Source organism: Gasterosteus aculeatus, chromosome 8 (genome assembly GCF_964276395.1).
Source record: "Gasterosteus aculeatus chromosome 8, fGasAcu3.hap1.1, whole genome shotgun sequence".
NCBI classification, from domain to species: Eukaryota; Metazoa; Chordata; class Actinopteri; order Perciformes; family Gasterosteidae; genus Gasterosteus; species Gasterosteus aculeatus.
Genome location: NC_135695.1, coordinates 17,564,058 through 17,583,779, shown reverse-complemented (window position 1 = coordinate 17,583,779; position 19,722 = coordinate 17,564,058). Strand labels below are relative to the sequence as shown.

The following is a 19,722-nucleotide window of genomic DNA, read 5'->3' as shown; positions in this document are numbered from 1 at the left end:
ATGTCAACCTTTTATTGTGTTACTCACAAGAAGGTTGAGTCTTCACTCGCAGCGAGAAACCCCAAAATGACCAAATACATGGCGAGGCCGTTTGTGAGCGAGTGCTTTATATTTATATATAAGAAAATGAGATGGGAACAAAACCATGCTGAGATTTTTATTCAAGTCTCAACTAAGTCATAGAAAGGCTTTAACAATTTACATAGCACTAAAAACACCTGTTGTATGCTTGTGACAGGAACGTGTCAAAATGGGCCACAGCTACAAGGGATCTCAATAGCTTTTACGGGCAGTTTGCAATCTGTACAGATATTCTATTCCTTAAGCAGGTTACTGAAAGCAGACACTATGGGGAGACGAGAGTGCAAGGTGTTTAACTCCACAGCGATTATTATTTTGAACAATACTGTAAATGCCAATATTTGCAGACAAGTCTATAAAGAAAAATGTAGATGGACCTCATTTGTAAAACGGCTTTTAGTGACTCAGTTAATGGCTTTACAGTTCAGACTGAATTAACTGGATCAAGGACCAGATAATTAGAACAAAATATATACTTAACATAGAAGACTCACAAATCGTACTTAAACACCCTGACGATGTCATACACACAGACAAGAGGCCTTTGTGATATTTTGTAGACTTTATAAAAAAAAAAAAAGAAATGAAGCCAACAGATGGAAGGGCTGCACAAAATCTTCCAAGCGAAAATATTTACGGCGTGGCTCCATTTTCCCATGAAAATGATTGAAGTTTCATTTCACACTCCCTCGGCCTAAATTCCGGTTAGAAGTGCTTCAAATGTGATCATTCCATATACATACAGTGTAAAAGATCCAAAAACAGGAGTCCGTGTGCTAGAGGGAACCAGGTAGCCGGAAGCAGGAGAACACGGTGAAGATCCAGGACGGGCCGAGTGTTTGTATAAAAGAAAAAGTACATTTTAAGAAATAAAAAAAAGGAGTTTGCGCAGCGGCACAGACTACCACACTAACAAGCTTTCCTTTTTCGCTGTGATAAATAATGGACCGATCAGTGTGAGCAACGGAGCCCTTTGATGTCACCACGGTACAAAACATCCGAAACATCGACGCTGACGGAACAGATGCCGTAGGAAATGCTGGGTGTGCGTTGCAATGCTGTACGACGTCAAGCCGGGAGGCCACCGTCTTTAGCACTTGGTCCGCTCCAGTGGTGGTTGAGGGTCTTTTCAGCTCTCTACAGCGGGCGGTTCGGACTCTGCAGAGATGGACTTGTCGGCTTCTTCGTGCGTGTGAAGATCTGGTTCAGCGGGGCTGCTCGGGCTCCGTCTAAAGAGAGTGCACAATCCGACCGCGGCCACATGAGCTTTCGACGTGGCGAGCAAATTGAGGCTACGCGAGGGCCCACCCACAACGTATTCAGCGTTTTTTTTGCTTTCATCTCATGTCAGCTGCCCATCCAAATGACATTTAGAGCAAAGATTCTGTATGTTGCTTCAAACGGGGGAGTTACCTGTTTGGACTTGAAGCAGCATTGTCGTTATTCTCCTCATGTGTGGGTGATTTGGGATCGTCTTCTACATCCACGTCATCTTGTTTCTGTACCGATTCGCCGTTCACCGGAGTGGAGTCTACACAATGCAAATATAGATTAAAATAAGAATAATACAGATGGAATTGTAGATAATATAAACCCAGGTGGAGGCGAGATACGAGGCGGGACTTTTTAACCTGAGTCTTTTGTCTCCTTCTCGTCGTCTTCTGGCTCCTTGTCCTCTGTCTGAGGTTTAGCTGCCACCTCCATCTTTCCCACGAAGCGAAGTTTTAACTTGTTGTAGACCTCACTGGCTTTCTCCATGACTGCATTGCTGGCTTTATACCGCCGAATCTACAACGGCAAAAAGACATGAAAGAAGCTGCAGAATACAAAATGACAGCACTGTACCGACTGATTATACAAAAGCAAATCAAGGTTTGCTGTATTCCACATTTAACATCTGGCAAATAGACTTGAGGCAATGAATACAATCAAGTTCATGAGTAAACATGGAAAAGTGAAGTTACTACATGTTTATATGGAGTTATGATGAAAAAACACAGAACACTTAATACTTTTTTAATACATGGCAACAAAAATTATATATTAGTTTAAAAATGAGAAAATCATGTAATCTATAGATGAAGATATTTATGTGTATCTATATTTAATATAGATTTATTATATTTTTTTAACTGAGGTTCCCCCGGTCTTCCCACAAACTGGGTTTACAAACGTTAGTAAAAGTAAATAGAAAAGGCACCTTTTTAAGAGTGGCAATAACTTCAGCGTTCTTATGGAGGATCTGGCTGGTGACGGGAACAGCTGCAAGTTCATCCAGGGCCTGTAGACACCGGTCTATGTCCTACAAACACACAAATACATCAGATTTATTACTCGCATAGAAACACGAGATACATTGGAAACTATCGAAATCTAGATGTCACCTACTGGGTTGTCCACTTTGAGTGCAAACTTTATATCAGTGTGAAGTTTCTGTAGCTTTTCTTCTGGCAATGGCTCTGCATGGGGACACGAAGGAAGCGTTGGGAATTGGTGGATATCAACTATTTTCCCTCTAAATAAAAACAAACAAACATAATTGCTCTTTGTGTGGCTTTTTGAAACAACTCACCACGTTTCTTTTCCACCTTCTTCTCTGGCGGCCTCTCTGGTTTGCGCTTGGGTTTTTCAGGCTTAGACCTGAGAGAGAGAGAGAGGAACAGAGAACTCTGTGATCTGTGTACATTACTATTTAATAAAGCTCTTCTAATGACTTTCACATGTCCTTTCCCCCATGTGGACTCACCTCGCTCGAGACTTCTCTTCAGACCGCCTGGCTTTTTTCTCTTTTATCTCCTTCTCCTTCCGATCTTTCCTCTCCTTCTCTTTCTTTATTCTCGCCTTCTTCTGGTTGTCGGGCTTCTTGGAAGACTTCTTAGCCTTTAGAAGTGTGGGGGGCAAAGCACAAGAATTCCCAACGTTACAACTGCACCCGGTCACCTGCGGCCCCAGCGGTTCGGTTTTCCTCGCGGCTGTACCTCGGTTGGTGCTGGGGAGTCCGAGTCCGACGGCGCAGGGATCGGGGGCGGAGGCGGCTTCTTGGACTTCTTCAACGGGTGATCGTCCACACCTTCGTCCGAGCTGTTGCTGCTGTCACTGTCACTGGCTTTTTTGCCCTTATCTTTGTCCTTGTCCTTCTTCTTCTGCTCGTCTTCCTCCTTCTCCCTCTCGCGCAGCCTGCGCAGCTCCTCGGCCTCCTCCTTTTTCCTGCGCTCCTCCAGCTCTCGCCTGCGCTCCTCGTCGCGTTTCTTCCATTCACTGATGCGGTCGGTGCCGCTGTCACTGGAGGAAACAGAAAAAAAGGAACCTTTATGCTCCCTAGAATTCATATATATATATATATATATATTAAAAAGTGGATCATCAATAGGAAAAAGAACCCGCGGAGCAGCCTGACCTGTCACTGTCAGAGGAGGACGCGGGTGCTCGTTTTGTCGGAGGGGGTTTGGGTTTCCGTGCATGAGGCTTTGGTGCTGGCTTCTCTGTGACTGGAGGCAAAAAGGAAGAATCACTGAGCACATTTATATGAGCAAAACCAAGCGCATCTAATCTTCTCACCTGCAGAGGGACGAAGCCTCACCTTTCTTGCGTGCCTGTGGGGCTTTACGGGGAGGCGGGTCGGACTCTGAATCCGACTTGGAGCCGGAGTGGGACTCGGAGCCAGACAGAGCCGGTCGCGGCTTCTCGTCCTCCGAGTCGCTGTCCGCTGCCTTCTTCTCGGAACCTGATCCAGAGTTTGAGTCCGAGCCGGACGAAGCCTTCTGCAAAGTTACAGGCGGGAGGGGGGAGGAGGAGGTGAATGAAGGATTTTCTAAAGGAAGAAAACACAGCTCAAAAACCTTTGGCTGTGCTGGTGGTTCACCTTTTTCTTCCCTCTGCCTCCTGCATTCTTTCCACCGCGTCCAACAGATTTCTTCTCTGGTGTAAAGTCCTGTTGGAAGAAATCAAACGAGGAACATGGGCTGTTTAGTCCCAACCAGCAGTCCTACCCTGACGTGCGTATCCACGCGTGTAATAACCTGGTCACTGTTCTTGCCAGAGTCCGACTCGGAGGGCGTGGGGTCCGATTCAGAGGGGGAGCCACTCTCCTCTTCGTTTCGGTCACTGGAAGAGCCGCGGGCCTTTTTTGGAGGAGGGGGCCGCTAGAAAACAACAACACATGCATTGAAATATCAGCATTTATTTCAACTATTTCCCTGCAGATGTTTTTCATACACGCCTGCTAACTTGTTGCTGGTTGTGTGAGGAGTGCTGCTTTTTTTCCACCCAGAACTGTGACCATCAGTTAAAATTCCAATTCAGCTTAACGACATAGTTGCATAAGACGTAGGTGAAACAGTCAGTTACCTTAGCAGGTGGTGGCTTTCGCTTCACTCCTCCACCCTGTCCTCGGTCCTCACTCCCAGAATCGGAGTCAGCGTCGCTTCCTGACTCTTGTACTTTCTGCGGCACGGGGGCTTCTTCTTCCTCCTCCTCCTCCTCCTCTTCCTCCTCCTCACTCCCTCCATCGGCGTTGTTGGTCTCGCTGTCAGAGGAGCTGGCGGGCTGCAAAAAAAGGAACGATTAGAAGATTAATACAAAGGTTGTGACATTGAACCTTTCCTTCACAGCGAAAGCAAACATGGGGGCAGAGATGCAGCAAAGTTCCCTGGTAAGAATTGAGTATTAAATGATGCAATTATCATCACACCTTAAACTGCTGGGCATCGGGACCCCCTAGTCTGAACTGCAGCATTTTAATAAAAAGACAAGACAAGTTCATTTGTAGCTTTTTAACAACCAAGCCATTTACACTGCTTAGAACATTGAATGTCTAGCAGAGACACGAGGGTTCAAAAACAAATCAGATCACATGGGCAGAAACGATTAGAAAATACTCCCATGGGTTTTTTTTTAAATTGCGGTGCAACTTACTGCAGGCGGGGCGCTGTAGGAGGCATGTGGATTGTTCTGGATCTCCCATAAACCTTCATTGAATCCCTTTCTTTTGTTGGGCTTTCCATAGCGGTCGCTGTACTTTTCATAGGAAAACAGGTCCTTGGCCGCAAGGAACGCTCTGTGAAACAGTGGGACAAAAGAAAACAAAATAACTCAAAACTATTCTAGTGTCAAAAACAGGTTAAACCTTCACACCGACTTGAGACTTGAAAGAGCCGAATGTGCCACCTAGTGATGCACTAACATACTGCAGGTGCCATCTTGTCAAACAGACAAGGGGATCTCATGCAAACAAACAGGTGAGGGCCAACATGTTATAGATACACTATTAGAACTCTATTTTCATTACCTCTACAAAAAAACAAGCTGACTCCATTTAGAATAATGTAAACAGGTTTGTGCATACAAATAACTCATTTCTCCAACAACTGATCATTACAGCACTGTTACTCACGTTTCATGTGTCCCAAAGAAGAAAATTGGGATTTTATTAGGAGGTGGTTTCACTGCCCCATCGGCCACATCTTCAATCTGTAAACAAGTGTCAAATAAATACGATCTGGGATGCAAACATGAGGGTATGACGCACAGATGTGTGCAACCTCTTGAAAACAAAACATTCCAACTTTCAACAGATTCACTTTGTATGTGCGTGTGGGATCCTCGAGTGATAAGGAGGGTTTCTGGTGTATTAAAAAAAACAACAACAAGGCAATTAACACCAACGCCATTCCCCAAATTAACGGTAGCTCCGCTGCTGTACGTTTTCGTGCGGTTTAACGACAGGGCCAACAGCATCTTCACGATCCCGCTGCCCCGCGGGCCCGAAGCACAACCATCAGATTTTGTTTAATGTAAACGCGTGACGGCTATCCGTGTACAGACAGTGTCGAGGAGACACAGAACCTTCTCCAGCGTCCCATGCAGAGCGGCTCATCCCCTCCGCCCCTCCGGCTGCCGCTGCTGCCGCTAACGTTAGTTGCTTACCCTGGCCGGCCAGTGGGGGTACCCCTTCATTTTAGCGAAGACCAGGTCTCCGGGCTGGAAGTTGTGGGGCATTGTCCCGCTCTTCGGTGCAGCCGGGGTTAGAAAAGGTGTTCGGCTGCGTGGCCTTTCGGTGCCTCTCTTCGTTTGCTTTTTTTTTCAGGTCGACACGAAACCTGGAAACGATGGGGGTTAGCTAGCAAGCTAACAGTGCACTAACGTTACCGCGAGAAGAGACGGCGGAGGGAGGTTAGCGACAACGGACGAGACACTTCCGGTGGACTTACGTTTTCACCCTTCAAAATAAAAGCATTTCTACTCTACGCATAAACAACGCACCGAAAAGAAAACTAATGTGGAAAATAAACGACCATAATAAACATTTCTTTCAAAAATAAACATCCTTTACTGTCAAAAAATAAGTTAAAAGGGCTATCTAATTATCATTGATAGATTGTCAGTTTAGAGTTTACATTACAAATGAAAGAGTATTCCTAATTTTAAGGTTAGGATACATATCAAATATCATAAATAATCAACTATACTATAATCAACAATAAATGCCGATGTAATTACACACATTAAACAAACATTGTGCACTATATATAGCAAGCATGATTGTAGAAATGCTTTCAGGTGTTACACTTAACCCCCAACAACAAGCAATATATCCAAATTGTAATAATTAACAAGCATAAAATAAACTGGGGTCCATAAAAAGCCTAAAAGAAACATCAACTGTTGGATAAATCAAATGTAGAAATTGAAACTGTCAACATATTTAAAACTGCCAACCTTTATTCTACAAAGTAAATAATCCTTAGTTGTCACACCGGATATACTATCCTGCTACGTCATGAGTAACTTCACTGATCCGGATGGAGCAGCCTGGTCGTTACCATTCGATACGACGGCAACAGCAGAAAACCCGCCTCTCTCGCCTCGCCATTGGCTGACCCGCGATCGGTTTCCGATTCACCCAATGACAGCTCATAAAGCAGAAGGCTGCGTTGACCTCCCCCCGGATTCACCTCTAGTGCGAAGCCATGTTTCGGTCTCTGAGACGCGTGCGGCAGCTTAACTGCAACCTCCTGACTCCGCAAAGAGTCAGCGTCAACTCCAAACTACACATCTGCACGTCCAGAATGGCCACCTCAGAGTACAGGCTCGAGCGGGACACGTTCGGCGAGCTCAAGGTACCAGCTGACAAGTACTACGGTGCCCAGACTGTCAGATCCACCATGAACTTCAAAATAGGAGGTCCAAGTGAGAGAATGCCCATCCAAGTCATCAAGGCGTTTGGCATCTTGAAGAAAGCGGCCGCCGAGGTCAACAAGGAGTTCGGCCTCGACCCGAAGATAGCAGATGCGATCATCCAGGCGGCGGATGAGGTTTCAGCTGGTAAACTGGATGATCATTTCCCTCTGGTGGTGTGGCAGACTGGATCCGGGACTCAGAGCAACATGAACGTCAACGAGGTGATCAGCAACCGAGCCATCGAGATCCTAGGCGGGAAACTGGGCTCCAAGGACCCCGTCCACCCCAACGACCACGTCAACAAGAGCCAGAGTTCCAATGACACCTTCCCCACCGCCATGCACATCGCCGCCGCCACGGAGGTCCACCACGTCCTGCTGCCCGGCCTGCAGACCCTGCACGCCGCTCTGGCCGCCAAGTCCGAAGAGTTCAAAGACATCATCAAGATCGGCCGCACGCACACCCAGGACGCCGTGCCCCTCTCGCTGGGACAGGAGTTCAGCGCCTACGTCCAGCAGGTCAAGTACAGCATCGAGAGGGTGAAGGCCGCCATGCCCCGGGTGTACGAGCTGGCGGCGGGGGGCACGGCAGTCGGCACGGGACTCAACACCCGCATCGGCTTCGCCGAGAAAGTGGCCTCCACCGTGGCGTCTCTCACGGGCCTGCCGTTTGTGACCGCGCCCAACAAGTTCGAGGCCCTGGCGGCCCACGACGCCCTGGTGGAGCTGAGCGGGGCGCTGAACACAGTGGCCGTCAGCATGATGAAGATCGCCAACGACATTCGCTTCCTGGGGTCGGGCCCCCGCTCGGGCCTGGGGGAGCTGATCCTGCCGGAGAACGAGCCGGGGAGCAGCATCATGCCGGGGAAGGTGAACCCCACCCAGTGCGAGGCCATGACCATGGTGGCGGCCCAGGTGATGGGAAACCACGTGGCGGTGACCATCGGCGGCAGCAACGGACACTTTGAGCTCAACGTCTTCAAGCCCATGATGATCAAGAACGTGCTGAACTCGGCGCAGCTGCTCGGCGACGCGTCGGTCTCCTTCACCAACAACTGCGTGGTGGGCATCGAGGCCAACCGGGAGAGGATCAACAAGCTGATGAACGAGTCCCTCATGTTGGTCACCGCGCTGAACCCGCACATCGGCTACGACAAGGCGGCCGCCATCGCCAAGACGGCTCACAAGAAGGGCTCCACGCTGAAGGCCGTGGCCGTGGAGCTGGGCTACCTGACGGAGGAGCAGTTCGACGAGTGGGTGAAGCCCAGCGAGATGCTGGGGCCCAAGTGAGCGATTGGCGAGCGCGTGAAAACGCTACGGAAAAACAAACAAAAAGGTTCGGCCAGTCTGAGAAAAGGCTGCTTCCGTTTAAATCAAAGAGGTAACAAACGTCGGGATTCCAAACATCACGTCTCTCATTGCACATTTTGAGGAATCCGGTCGTCGTCGTTGGATGCAGCTTCTCGATGTTTTGCAAACTGTCACTATAAAAAAAAAACCTTCACTGTAATACACTTAAAAACACAGTGAATGCACCAATTTGATTGACAAAAGTATAAACACTTGTGCACTTGTTTACCAACTATTTCCAGTCTTAAAACTTTTAGTTGGTACCTTCAGGTTAGTTCAGATGATCACACGGTGCCATCTCAAATGATTCAACATGGACTTCTGTAACCTGTGTGCTCTGGTTCACAGTATATGTGCCATTTCAATAAAAATCTGTTTGAACACAAAGCGTTTGAATAATGTGATTCTCTGATAATTTTTACACACAAGCACACTTATTTTAAATGTATTATCAGAAGAGCTGCGCTTTGGTGGAATCACACGTTTGCAATGCAAGACACAGAAACACAGACGATATTCCTTCACTTAAATCCTTTAATGTATAGATCAGGAATTAAAACAATGACTGAATGCCAATTAATATATTTTACTTGTAAATACATAAAAGCTCGAGTAATAAACAAAAAGCCAAGTAACCAACTGCTCCTCTTCTATTTGGTCCAGCTGACTTTGGGGATGTCGTAATGCTCCGTCAGCGTGTCCAGGTGGCGATTGAAATCCTGCACATGAACAAAACAATATATACATTTTTGGCCTCAATTCTCAAGTTTATAAATCTACATTCATTTATACAAGGTTTATACAGACTGATATTTTGTATGTATAAATGTGTGGACTGAATGGTGCAACGTCGGTCCTGACGTGACTTACCTCCACTCGGAGTTTGTGCGTCTTAGAGGCTTTGTTCAAAATCCTCTCCATTTGCTTTAAGGGAAAAGGGAGAAAGCAAATGATTGCAAAAAAGTGAGTTTTAATAGATACACATTAATCAATTTCTGTTCGAGCAAACTGTAAACACATCACTAAACACATTAGGATACTACTAAACAGCAGAGGTTTTTGACAATAATACCTTTATCTTAAATTACACACTAAAACTTCCATATTGTTTTGCAATTATTGCAGTGGCCTACTTTCACTGGAAAGAAGACATAGAAATAATATGTGTTTTATTTAAACGTGCTCTTAGGCAGCAGACGTTCTGCTGCTTCACCATGTTTATGCAGCGCTATACATTATGTCGGAACATTCACTTGAAACAAGGAACAATCCTATTTTTTAAAATAATCCCCACTGGTGGAAGAGAAAAGATCAAAAGACAAGTTAATAAATCAACAGACCATATGGAGTTATTATTAAGTATTGACCCCCAAACTGATATGGCTTTGTGGTGGTTAGTACTCATGATAGAGCTTTTTGACCAACATAGTAAATGTATAACCACTGCCGAATTTTACTTCTACAATCGATCGCAGCAGCTCTTTAAGACCGCAGAACTGTGACTTGCCCTCTTCTCTTGCATCTTGTCAAAGGCAATTTGAGCCGGTGTTCTTTTGTCAACGTATGTCTTCGTGGATTTCCCCTCCTCTTCATTTTGACCGTTTGCAAGCTGCTCCAAGCGACGCTTACTCTCTTTATCCTTCTTCTTCTTCCTGACAACAACAACAACATGGAATGGCCAGTTAGTTGATGAAGAGGCTCGCTGCGCCAATCACTCCATTCAACAGGCAACGACAAACAGCTTACAAGATCAAGTGCAACAATTGTTCGTATAATCAAACTGTTCCAGAGATTAATCTGTGTCCGATTAAATACCTGTGCAAGTCTATCCAACTTACATATACAGTAACAGTATCACACTCACCCTGCTGTTGCGATGTTGAACATTGTGCAGATGATACATGATTGTTAAATACTCAGTTAATCCGAGTGAACGTTGTGCATATTCAATCTACCAATCAAACTTTATTTAAGGATCAGGGTCCAGCTGAGACAAGACAATAATGATAAAAAAAGACATAGATAACAAAACATAACGCGCAACGCACAGGTCTGACAGTGCCTTACAAAGAGAGAGCTGTGCAAACATCTACACAGCTGGGCTGGAAACATGTAGAACTCGTTAAGCCGTATGTTCGTTAAAAAACTAAATGATTTCATTGTTATGGTCTTAGCAAAGATGCTAGCGTTAGCCTCGACTGCTCACCAGGTGCGTTGTTCGCACGACGCGTTAACGTATTTCTGTTAACACGTCATCGTCTTTCTCATTTAAATAAACAAAAACAAGACATGGAAACAACACTTACTTTTTTCCAGCTGAAATGCTCCCCACGCCTTTTAGTTTCAGGGTACTCTTCTGGGACGCTGCGTACTCAGACATCTTCTCGAAGCTGTTCGGTTTCTTCTCCTTCTTCTTCTGCTTTGTTATTCTCGTACCGGGCTGCTCACGCGCGGCGGCGCTGCCCCCTGTCGGATATAAGCGGTACTTGTCTCCACCGTCTTGTAATGCGCCCGCCCGCCCGCCCGCAGCGGGGCGCTAGACCATTTTCACACAGTCGGAATAAAAACCCGGAAGTTGAAGGAACTGCTATGAATGTCAAACAGCAGCACGGTGTTGTACGTCGTCTGGTAACCCGCTCCTAAACATGTCAGGGTGTAGTTTATTTAGGGCGGCAACGTTGACGAAGTGCATCACAACCAACGCTTCAACATCGCTCTGCAGGACGAGTGTGTTCAGCAGAATACAGATATGTGGATACGCCAAGAAAGTTGGTGAGTAAATAGGACGAAGTAACCAACGTTACCGTATCTGTTTACGTCTAGTTACGAGACACATGCGTCGTGTTGACCCGTTCATTTTTCAATTTGATTCCTTTTATTTTGTGTAGCCCCAAATCTGCCTCAGAGGGCTTTACAATCTGTCCCTCAAGGAAGACACCGTAACAACCGAGGAGGGCCAGAAGTGCATGTTAAATTAAACCATTGTTAATGAATAAAACGTCAGTGTATATATTTTTTATTTTCCATCAACTCATTACCCCAAGCACAAATCGTTTTGTACGCCTTCAAATATCTCTTTCCTGTTCTTTGCAGCGGCCAAAGGGAAAGGGAAAGGCGTGTTGAAAACAGAGGTGAAGGGTCCAGATGTGTGTAGAGACCCCGTTAGACTCACTTCTTATGCAGTCGGAGTCAACATCCTCAAGCAAGGAGAAGACCCCCAGCTGAAGCCCCATGATCAATATCCAGAGTGGTAAGGGCACACGTTTCTATCTCCTGCTTACTCGCATCATCATTTACAAATACATCCTCCTTTTCGAGATTTCTTATGATGAAAGCTAGAGCTAAACAAACAAACAAAAATAAAACCATACGCAATTGCTTTTAATTTGCTCCACGGTTATTGACATAACTGGGTGACTAGGTTTAAGTTATTACATCATACCAACTGTTCAAACACATAATAACTGATTGGATTTCTCCCCTCCTTTTATCTTTCAATCAGGTTGTTCCAGATGAACTTGGGAAAGCCCCAAAAGCTGCAGGAGCTGGATTCGGAAACCTGGGAATACTGGAAGCGTCTGAGGAAGGAGAAGATTTGGCATTCCAACAGACTCCATAAAGGGAAGAAGTTTTAGGCCTTCACCAGACTGACCTGAGGGCTTCTACCCGTATGCCGGGTCGCTTCACACTCGATGGACTGATTTGCCTGTTTTGCTGTACGTTCAGAGTTCAGCTCCCCGAATGAATTCTCATTCAACCAACTCTTTGTCACTTCCGCTGTGTTATTTTAAATTTTGTAAGCAAATTTAATGGCCCTCTGGTGACAACACCTGTAAGCAATGAGAAAGCTTGTTGAAAAAGATTAACCCGCGGCCATAGTAGAGCCTCAACATTAACATTTTAACAACACAATATGAACGTCATACGTGTTCTTGACTTTAGAAACGTGGTTTGGTGAAACCACCATTCGGATTGTACTTCTCCGGTCAGATTCTTTTTGGGATGTCCGGCTTTTGAAGATCTTGTGGTACGATCGAAAGCGCTACTTTGTTTAGTCAATTTCATAAAGGTATTTTTATTTGGTGCATTGCACTGAATGACCTTGTACATGGCAATATTTCTTTTTTTTTTCTTTTTTTTCCAATATCGCAAAAGAGCAATGGTCTGCTAATATTTCCACAAATCCTGTTTCCTATGTTTTTTTCTTCTTCTTGAAAACATATAATAAATAAATAGGAATAAGTAAATCTCCTGCAAACTTTCCCTGTTCATTCTTGCTTCAAACTGTAGTAGTAGTAGTAGTTTTTTGTGATAAGCTTATTGCAGACAGAAGGATTTGGGCTGAGAAGAAGGGTGTTCAGACAGTTCATACGCTGGAGATAAAAGTCTTGTTACTAAAGCATTGGTTCCCCCCAATATCATGACATGTTTTTTTTTTTTTATAAAATAAGCCTATTCAGACATGAGCCATACTTACGTGACGTCACAATCTGTGAATCTCTTTCCAAACTTAAACTTTACATAATTGCGTTGAACGGAGGTCACGTGCCCCCCATTAGCCTGCGCTGGAACGGCAGAAATGAGGAACCGAAATGAGAATCTGATCATCTGCGGAACAAACTCGCTGAACACTGGACGAACACCGCAGGTCCGTTCGGGTAAAGCGCGCCCTCGTTTCTCTTCGCCCGCAAACCGGATTCCTTCTAAAGTCGGTAAGTTCTCTCACCGCGAGGTTCATAAACGTGCGTTTGTTTAACTGCGGAAGCGTCCAGGTCTCGCGGGTGTTTAGTTGACTTACACCTGAAAACGTACTCCCGGCGTTTGCTTTTATGTTTTTCGTTAATCATTTTCATTAAAATCGATTAAAAAAAACCCTACCGAACCTGCCTTTTACTACCTGTAGTTTCCGTCTACTACCAGTTCCGGTTTACCTCAGTTCCGCGAGACAAATCGCCCCGGTGGCTTCACCTCGATGTCCCCGGTGGTCCCGGTGGAGCTGTGACACGCACGGGGACGGAAGCGCGTGGAACATGACCGTCGGCGGTCTGAGCGAACCGGTCCTGGAGCGGTTGTCCCAGATGTTGGACAACACCACCTGCGGATGGAGGCAGCTGGCCGACGCCGTGGCCGAGCAGCCGCAATTCCGCTGCAGGTGAGACATTGAAGGCACCACTTAACACTGCGAGAAGGTCCCGGGTTCGAAACCCCGTGGAGTCTGCATGTTAGGTTAAAAATGATGACTATTAATTGCCGGTAGGGTGTGTGAGTGAATGTTTTTTTGTCTATGATTCTTTGGAACACCCCCCCCCCCCCCCCCCCACCCCCTCCCACCATGATAGCTAGTTAGAGCATGCACACCTCATCCCGTATTCCAGGAATTATCTTTGACACGTGTGAGAAACAGGGCGGCCCCTCCATCCCACAGCACATACTTGCAATCTTTTATGCAAAGTCTTTCAATGTTCTCGCCATTGACCTCCTTCTCCGTAGTGAGAGCGAGCTGACCAGCTGCTCGCTGCAGGTGCTGAGCACGGCGGGCAGTCCGGGCCGAGCCCTGCTGGCTCGGCTGGCCGACCGGTCCTGCTCCCTGGACTTCCTGCTGCACTGCCTCAGGAAGATGGACCACCAGGAAGCTGTGCGGTACCTCACCACCACATGTGAGGAAGTGTAGGAGATGTAAAAAAAAAAAAAAAAACATCAGACACGGGCCACGTTTGAGGGTGGTAAATATATTAGGCACGATTACAGCATACCTCCTTGCAGTCAAAGCATTGATCCGCAAACTGTGTAATCCTTTAGTGTTGCTCAGGGTCATGTTGCACCTTCTCCTCCACTGCTTCAGCTCCCTTATTGACCACAGCGACACTTGCAAGGACAAACATGAGTGTTGGCTCAGTTTACTTACATGTTGACAAAACACAAAGCTACACCGTGATGCCCCACAACTACATAAAAATAGAGTTGTTCTCCTACTTTTTCTCTGTGCATGAAATTGTCCTGTGTGTGTGTGTGTGTGTGGTAGCGGCAGAGCTGATCCAGATCACAGCGCAGCCACAGAACCAGCAGGCCACAGCAGGGGGCATGGTGGTGTTGACCTGCAGAGCCTCCGGTCCCCCTGGACTCAGCTACCAGTGGTTCAGAGGCAAAGACGAGGTCAGCAGAACCTTGTTTAATTACGTTAACAATAACAACAGGATTTCAGGTCAGAGCCCGAGTAACGTGGTCAGCGCTGTATCAATGTTACTTTTGGGTTAAATCTGCCTTCCTCCAATCGCATGGATGACAATGATTATTGGCTGGTTCCAGGTTTTGGATGGGACAGGAAATACACCAGAGCTGGTTCTGCGTCCTTCAGTCTCGGCCCACCAGGGTCACTACATCTGTCGAGTGCACCACGGGGGCAACTTTACCTTCTCGCGGTGGGCTCACGTTCGCTTCGTCCAGGCTGCAGGTGCCAGTCCGGGTAACACCTCCCTTCCATCCTTCTCGGCGCCCGTTTACCTCGTTCTATTGTTTCTCGTGTGACGTAATATCCTAGAAACCTTTGTCGTCTCAGGCTGCAGCAGCAGTGTGTTTCCAGGGTCCGCAAGTGGGCTGCGTATCAATCTTCAGCCTCGGTCCCAGGCGGTGTCTGAGGGCGACCCTCTGATCCTGGAGTGCAACGCGGAGGCCAACCCGCCTGTGCAGTACGAGTGGTACCACAACGCGGTGCCCATGAAAGAACACAAGACGCGCGTTCTCCAGGTACGTCGGCCATTAATATCATTAAAAAAAAAACGTCAACCATGAAAGAAGTGCTATAAACAAAATCAAGGTTTATATATTTTACTTTATAATGAAAACAGTCTCAATATCCTTTTTTTAATTCCACGTAGATCCCATGTGTGACCACAGCACATAGAGGACAATACAAGTGCAGGATTTTCAATTTGTATCATGAGGCCTGCAGTGACACAGCGACGATAACCATCGGTGAAAAGCAATTCATTAATAAATATAGAGCAGCATTAAGTCTATTGCACATTTTACAGGCTCAATAAAACACTAATACTCTGCATCGGATAATCTGCTGTTTTGCACTTCTATGCAGGCCCCAGTTCCATCACTGATGCATCCTGGGTAGAAATTGATCGTGGTCCAGGTAATATCTATAACATGATTGTAAACACCTATCGATATAGAATGGGGAGAAAAAAGGGAACTAGACCAGAATTGTATTTCCTTTTTTTATTAAATCCTTTTCCGCTTCACTACACCACATCTGCCTTCGATTCCTTTTTTGTAAGTTCACCAGTGAAAGGCTTACTGTGTCAAAGCAGCTAATCTGCTTGCTGGTATTTGTGGTTGTCGTGTGTGTGTGTGTGTGTGTGTGTGTGTGTGTGTGTGTGTGTGTGCATGCGCGTACGTGTGTTGATATAATGCTGTTTGATCAGCATTTCTAAGCACTAAGAATTGTAGAAATTTAAACCAGACAGTAAACCGCATTTTACATTTTTTTATTCACATCCTTTTATATTGGCAGACTCACAGGAAGTTCACAGGTCGAGCTACGGACCCGAATTACACCAAATGCAAGAGACGGTCAACCCAACCCCACTAGTCAAGCAGTTCTATGGTGGGTTTTGTGCAAAAAAACCAAAAATAATCAAATCAAAACACAATAGCTGTTGATTATCTGATTTCTTTCATGGCGCCTAAATTTCCTCCTCCCACAGCCACGGACAAAGTCGCTCTCCTGATTGGCAACATGAACTACCTCTACCACACTCAGCTGTGCGCTCCCATCGCTGACGTCCACGAGTTGACCAACCTTCTCAGACAAATGGACTTCAAGGTGGTTTCTCTGCTCGACCTGAACTGGCAGGAGATGCACAGCGCCGTAACGGAGTTCCTCTTGCTGCTCGACAAGGGAGTCTACGGTTGGTCTCTCGTCCATCTGGACAATATGTTGGACTATGCTCAAAAAGTGAATTATATGCGTGCGTTGGTACATCAAATTCAATAACACGTATTGGTTCCTCCTTCCACAGGCTTGCTGTACTTTGCTGGTCATGGTTACGAGAACTACGGCAACAGCTTCATGGTTCCCATCGACGCGCCGTCCTCCTACACCTCCGAGCACTGCTTGTGTGTGCAAAACATACTAACCAGGATGCAGGAAAAAGAGACTGGGCTTAACGTATTGCTGCTAGACATGTGCCGCAAAAGGTATGGATGACTTTTTAAATTATTGACTCGATGTGCCGGCTATTTTTCATCATGTTGAAGGTCAGATCATCTGCTGCGAATATTTCTTTCAGAAACCTATACGACGTTGTCATCGTACAACCAGGGCTGCTCAAGGTGACAGCAAATATAGTGTTTGGATATGCCACGTAAGTTTGCTGATTCTCCTCCACCGTTAGACGGTGGAATAGCCGGAACCCGTCCGAAGCAATCTCTCTGATTTCGGGCCAAACGCCGTCACTCACGCGGAGCTTTTTGTGTTTAGCTGCGCGGACGCTGAAGCATACGAGGTGAAAAGGGAAGACGTGTCCAACGGCATCTTCATAAGCTTCCTCAAACGGCGGGTCTGTGAAGACGAGAAGGTCACGGTCATGCTCGACAGAGTAGCTGAAGGTTGGTAGAGTCATGAAGGTCACATTACTTTGCGAGTAATCATATGGCCAGAAATTGTCTCGCATGCAGCTCTTACATGTGTATTTTCCAAACCTGTGCCTGAACGCTCGTGCATCTGCTTACTATCAGTGAGCCACTTCGTTGCCCGTTGGAACTGATGCTACCTTTATGATTAAAACTGCGCTGCAATGACAGGCGCACTCACGACTTCACCTGACGCGCCACTATGGCGCTCAGCGTTATGAAAGGTTTTGCTCTTGAATGCTCTGGTATTGAACTTTCTCGCTGAGGATATTCAGGGCTGACGCAGCAGGAAGAGCACATATGTAAATAATCAAATTGTCGACGGCTGCTTTGAATTTAGTTTCCTGGTTTTGTGCGCGGAGCTGCCGTCCCACTCGCCATAAAACCTGGAACAGTACCGCCATCGTTTGTGTCCGCTGCGAGAAGGACCTCGTTGACCTCGCAGATTCACAAAGGTCAAAAACGGCTGCTGTTCTATCTTTAGGATCAACGCGTTGCGGGCGCAGCAGCTCTGGTCACGTGTCACGTTGCAGCGCCGGCAGGCGATGGAGCACACCTGTTGGCTTTGGGTGGAAATTCTTTAAACAGCGCTGATTCTATCCTGCTGTGTGTGTGTGTGTGTGTGTGTGTGTGTACTCTCGTCAGACATGGGGCGCTGTGAGATCACTCGAGGGAGACAGGCGCTGGAGCTGCGCAGTAATCTGTCTGAGCGGCGTTCCCTCACCGACCGGATACAAACCGCCGTCTGCTCCGCGTCCCATTCGGCGCGAAACCTGCAGTGGGCCGTTGCGAACGGTACTTCTTTCACATAATTTAGCATGGAATTATTAAATATAATGAGAATCACTGTCCTTGTTTGATGATAACTTAATTTAATGTTGATTTGAAATGAAAAGTATTGACTAAAGGTATAATCAAAATGTTCCTTTGCAGTCCTACCAAAGAGCCTTTGCCTGCAGTTTGACTGTGGAGTGAAGGTCCAGCTTGGATTTGCTGCAGAGTTCTCCAACATCATGGTCATCTACTCTCGGATACTTGAGAAGCCCCCAGAAATAGTTTCCTGTTGTGCTCAGCTTACGGACTTCCCCGAGGTTTTCATGCTCTTATTACACATTAAGATAACGATTTAAGACAAGCATTTTCTTCATATCTTGTAATGACTCATTGTGGTTTTGATCTGCAGTTCTTCTTTTTTATAACTTGATTTGTAGTGTGGCAGACCTGAACTCTCTTTCAACAAGAGGGTGGAGGGAAGACATCATTGGACGTAGCTCATAGATACCTGAAGCACACACAAAAGCAGTAATTGACTGTACTGACTTTCTTCCGTCGTACTTTGGCAGGATGTGGACATTGATCTGAAGAAGAGTAACCAGGAAACTCTTCTTGAAGCCGGAAGTTTATTATTGGTCAGAGAAGATCTTCCTTCACCCGAAGTCCCGAGTCTCTACACGCGAATCCGATGCCTCCAGAGACTCAAAGTTAGACACTGTTATTATTGTTTTCATGAGAAGTTCTCTCTATGATAAAAAACATTGTGATTGTGTTTAATATTAGATAGTTACTTTATTGATCCCTTGCGCCAACCCATTAAGAGTTGTCGCAAACCTTTTAAATATAACCACGTTCATTAACAGTATAATTTTAAGTATGTTACATGAAGATATTTTCCTATTTTAAGCAATATTTCAGACTTTTATGGAAAGATTCAGAACTCCCAAGTCTTTTTAATATTACTATAAAACTGAAAAAAACCCCATTCCTGCTCTTCACTGTCTTTACAGAGGGAGCTCACATTCACCATCTGCCTTCATTACACCTATTCCAACATGGATGATGAGGTCCAGGAAAGGCAGCCAGTGACCGTCGGCAAGCCATTGGTCTCCAAACTCAACCTGCATGAGCCCCGACCGCCTCCGGCCCAGTCTGCCTCCTCCTCCTCCTCGTCCTCCTTCGGCCTCGACTCCTTCAACGTTCCCGAGAGCTCCTCCTGTGCCTCTTTTGGTTCAGCCTCCAGCGCGTGGTCATATCACGCACAATCTGGCCAAATATCTTCCAGGAACCAATCGACAACTTCATTCAGGAGTGCCAATATTCCAGAGGAGACCGACAGTAAATGCTTTGATGCCCCGCAACCCCTTGTTGCCAGCAAAAGTCTGCCCCACGGCCAGATAAATGACACAAAGTACAAGTTTAGTGACATGTACAATTTTCATTCCCACTGAGGATTATTAAAACACACAATTAAGACAACAAATAAAGTACAAATAAACATTTTTTTGAATTGCTGTTTTAGTGAAGCTGATGAGACATGGTTCATTGTTAGTGGCTAATGTAACGTATGATAGTCCTAACTATGCATTAATTGTTTGTAATATTCTATGCATATATATTTTTTACAATAAACTGATACATAATAAAGGCAATGAATAAAAACACTGCAGATCTACTTTGATATGTTTTTTTGTAA

The 19,722-nt window shown here is 45.9% G+C and overlaps 5 protein-coding genes across 9 annotated transcripts; 3 read left to right on the top strand and 2 right to left on the bottom strand.

The window, feature by feature from the left end:
* Window positions 1-143: 143 nt before the first annotated feature.
* Window positions 144-6,329, bottom strand: hdgfl2 (HDGF like 2). Its single transcript, XM_040184152.2, has 16 exons — window positions 6,007-6,329; window positions 5,474-5,550; window positions 4,996-5,137; window positions 4,429-4,626; window positions 4,101-4,223; window positions 3,944-4,012; window positions 3,662-3,842; window positions 3,479-3,569; window positions 3,060-3,363; window positions 2,828-2,961; window positions 2,654-2,721; window positions 2,470-2,540; window positions 2,282-2,383; window positions 1,713-1,869; window positions 1,495-1,612; window positions 144-1,310 (listed from the first exon to the last, which is right to left on the bottom strand). The coding sequence occupies exons 1-16, from the start codon at window positions 6,076-6,078 to the stop codon at window positions 1,211-1,213; spliced, it is 2,007 nt and encodes a 668-aa protein (XP_040040086.2). The 5' UTR covers window positions 6,079-6,329; the 3' UTR covers window positions 144-1,210.
* A 69-nt stretch (window positions 6,330-6,398) lies between these two features.
* fh (fumarate hydratase) lies at window positions 6,399-8,996 on the top strand. Its single transcript, XM_040184154.2, has one exon. It carries the CDS (start codon window positions 7,050-7,052, stop codon window positions 8,547-8,549), a length of 1,500 nt encoding a protein of 499 aa, XP_040040088.1. The 5' UTR covers window positions 6,399-7,049; the 3' UTR covers window positions 8,550-8,996.
* A 129-nt stretch (window positions 8,997-9,125) lies between these two features.
* fam32a (family with sequence similarity 32 member A) lies at window positions 9,126-11,179 on the bottom strand. The gene is made up of 4 exons (XM_040183707.2): window positions 10,916-11,179; window positions 10,117-10,261; window positions 9,480-9,533; window positions 9,126-9,328 (listed from the first exon to the last, which is right to left on the bottom strand). The coding sequence occupies exons 1-4, from the start codon at window positions 10,987-10,989 to the stop codon at window positions 9,260-9,262; spliced, it is 342 nt and encodes a 113-aa protein (XP_040039641.1). The 5' UTR covers window positions 10,990-11,179; the 3' UTR covers window positions 9,126-9,259.
* Window positions 11,180-11,188: 9 nt separating this feature from the next.
* On the top strand, window positions 11,189-12,867 carry mrpl54 (mitochondrial ribosomal protein L54). Its single transcript, XM_040183705.2, has 3 exons — window positions 11,189-11,381; window positions 11,703-11,859; window positions 12,112-12,867. The coding sequence occupies exons 1-3, from the start codon at window positions 11,255-11,257 to the stop codon at window positions 12,242-12,244; spliced, it is 417 nt and encodes a 138-aa protein (XP_040039639.2). The 5' UTR covers window positions 11,189-11,254; the 3' UTR covers window positions 12,245-12,867.
* Window positions 12,868-13,130: 263 nt separating this feature from the next.
* LOC144382986 (mucosa-associated lymphoid tissue lymphoma translocation protein 1-like) lies at window positions 13,131-19,690 on the top strand. Of its 5 annotated transcripts, none has more exons than XM_078108473.1 (17): window positions 13,131-13,321; window positions 13,530-13,761; window positions 14,100-14,266; window positions 14,632-14,762; window positions 14,916-15,072; window positions 15,148-15,353; window positions 15,485-15,581; window positions 15,700-15,750; window positions 16,132-16,224; window positions 16,325-16,528; window positions 16,640-16,817; window positions 16,910-16,984; window positions 17,101-17,228; window positions 17,898-18,047; window positions 18,186-18,343; window positions 18,596-18,733; window positions 19,037-19,690. In XM_078108473.1, exons 1-17 carry the CDS (start codon window positions 13,189-13,191, stop codon window positions 19,475-19,477), a joined length of 2,739 nt encoding a protein of 912 aa, XP_077964599.1. In that variant the 5' UTR covers window positions 13,131-13,188; the 3' UTR covers window positions 19,478-19,690. The 5 variants fall into 5 exon arrangements, with proteins under 5 accessions (XP_077964599.1, XP_077964602.1, XP_077964601.1 ...); XM_078108476.1 differs by having other exon boundaries at window positions 13,132-13,321; window positions 14,916-15,060; window positions 15,166-15,353; XM_078108475.1 differs by having other exon boundaries at window positions 13,133-13,321; window positions 15,166-15,353.
* Window positions 19,691-19,722: the final 32 nt, after the last annotated feature.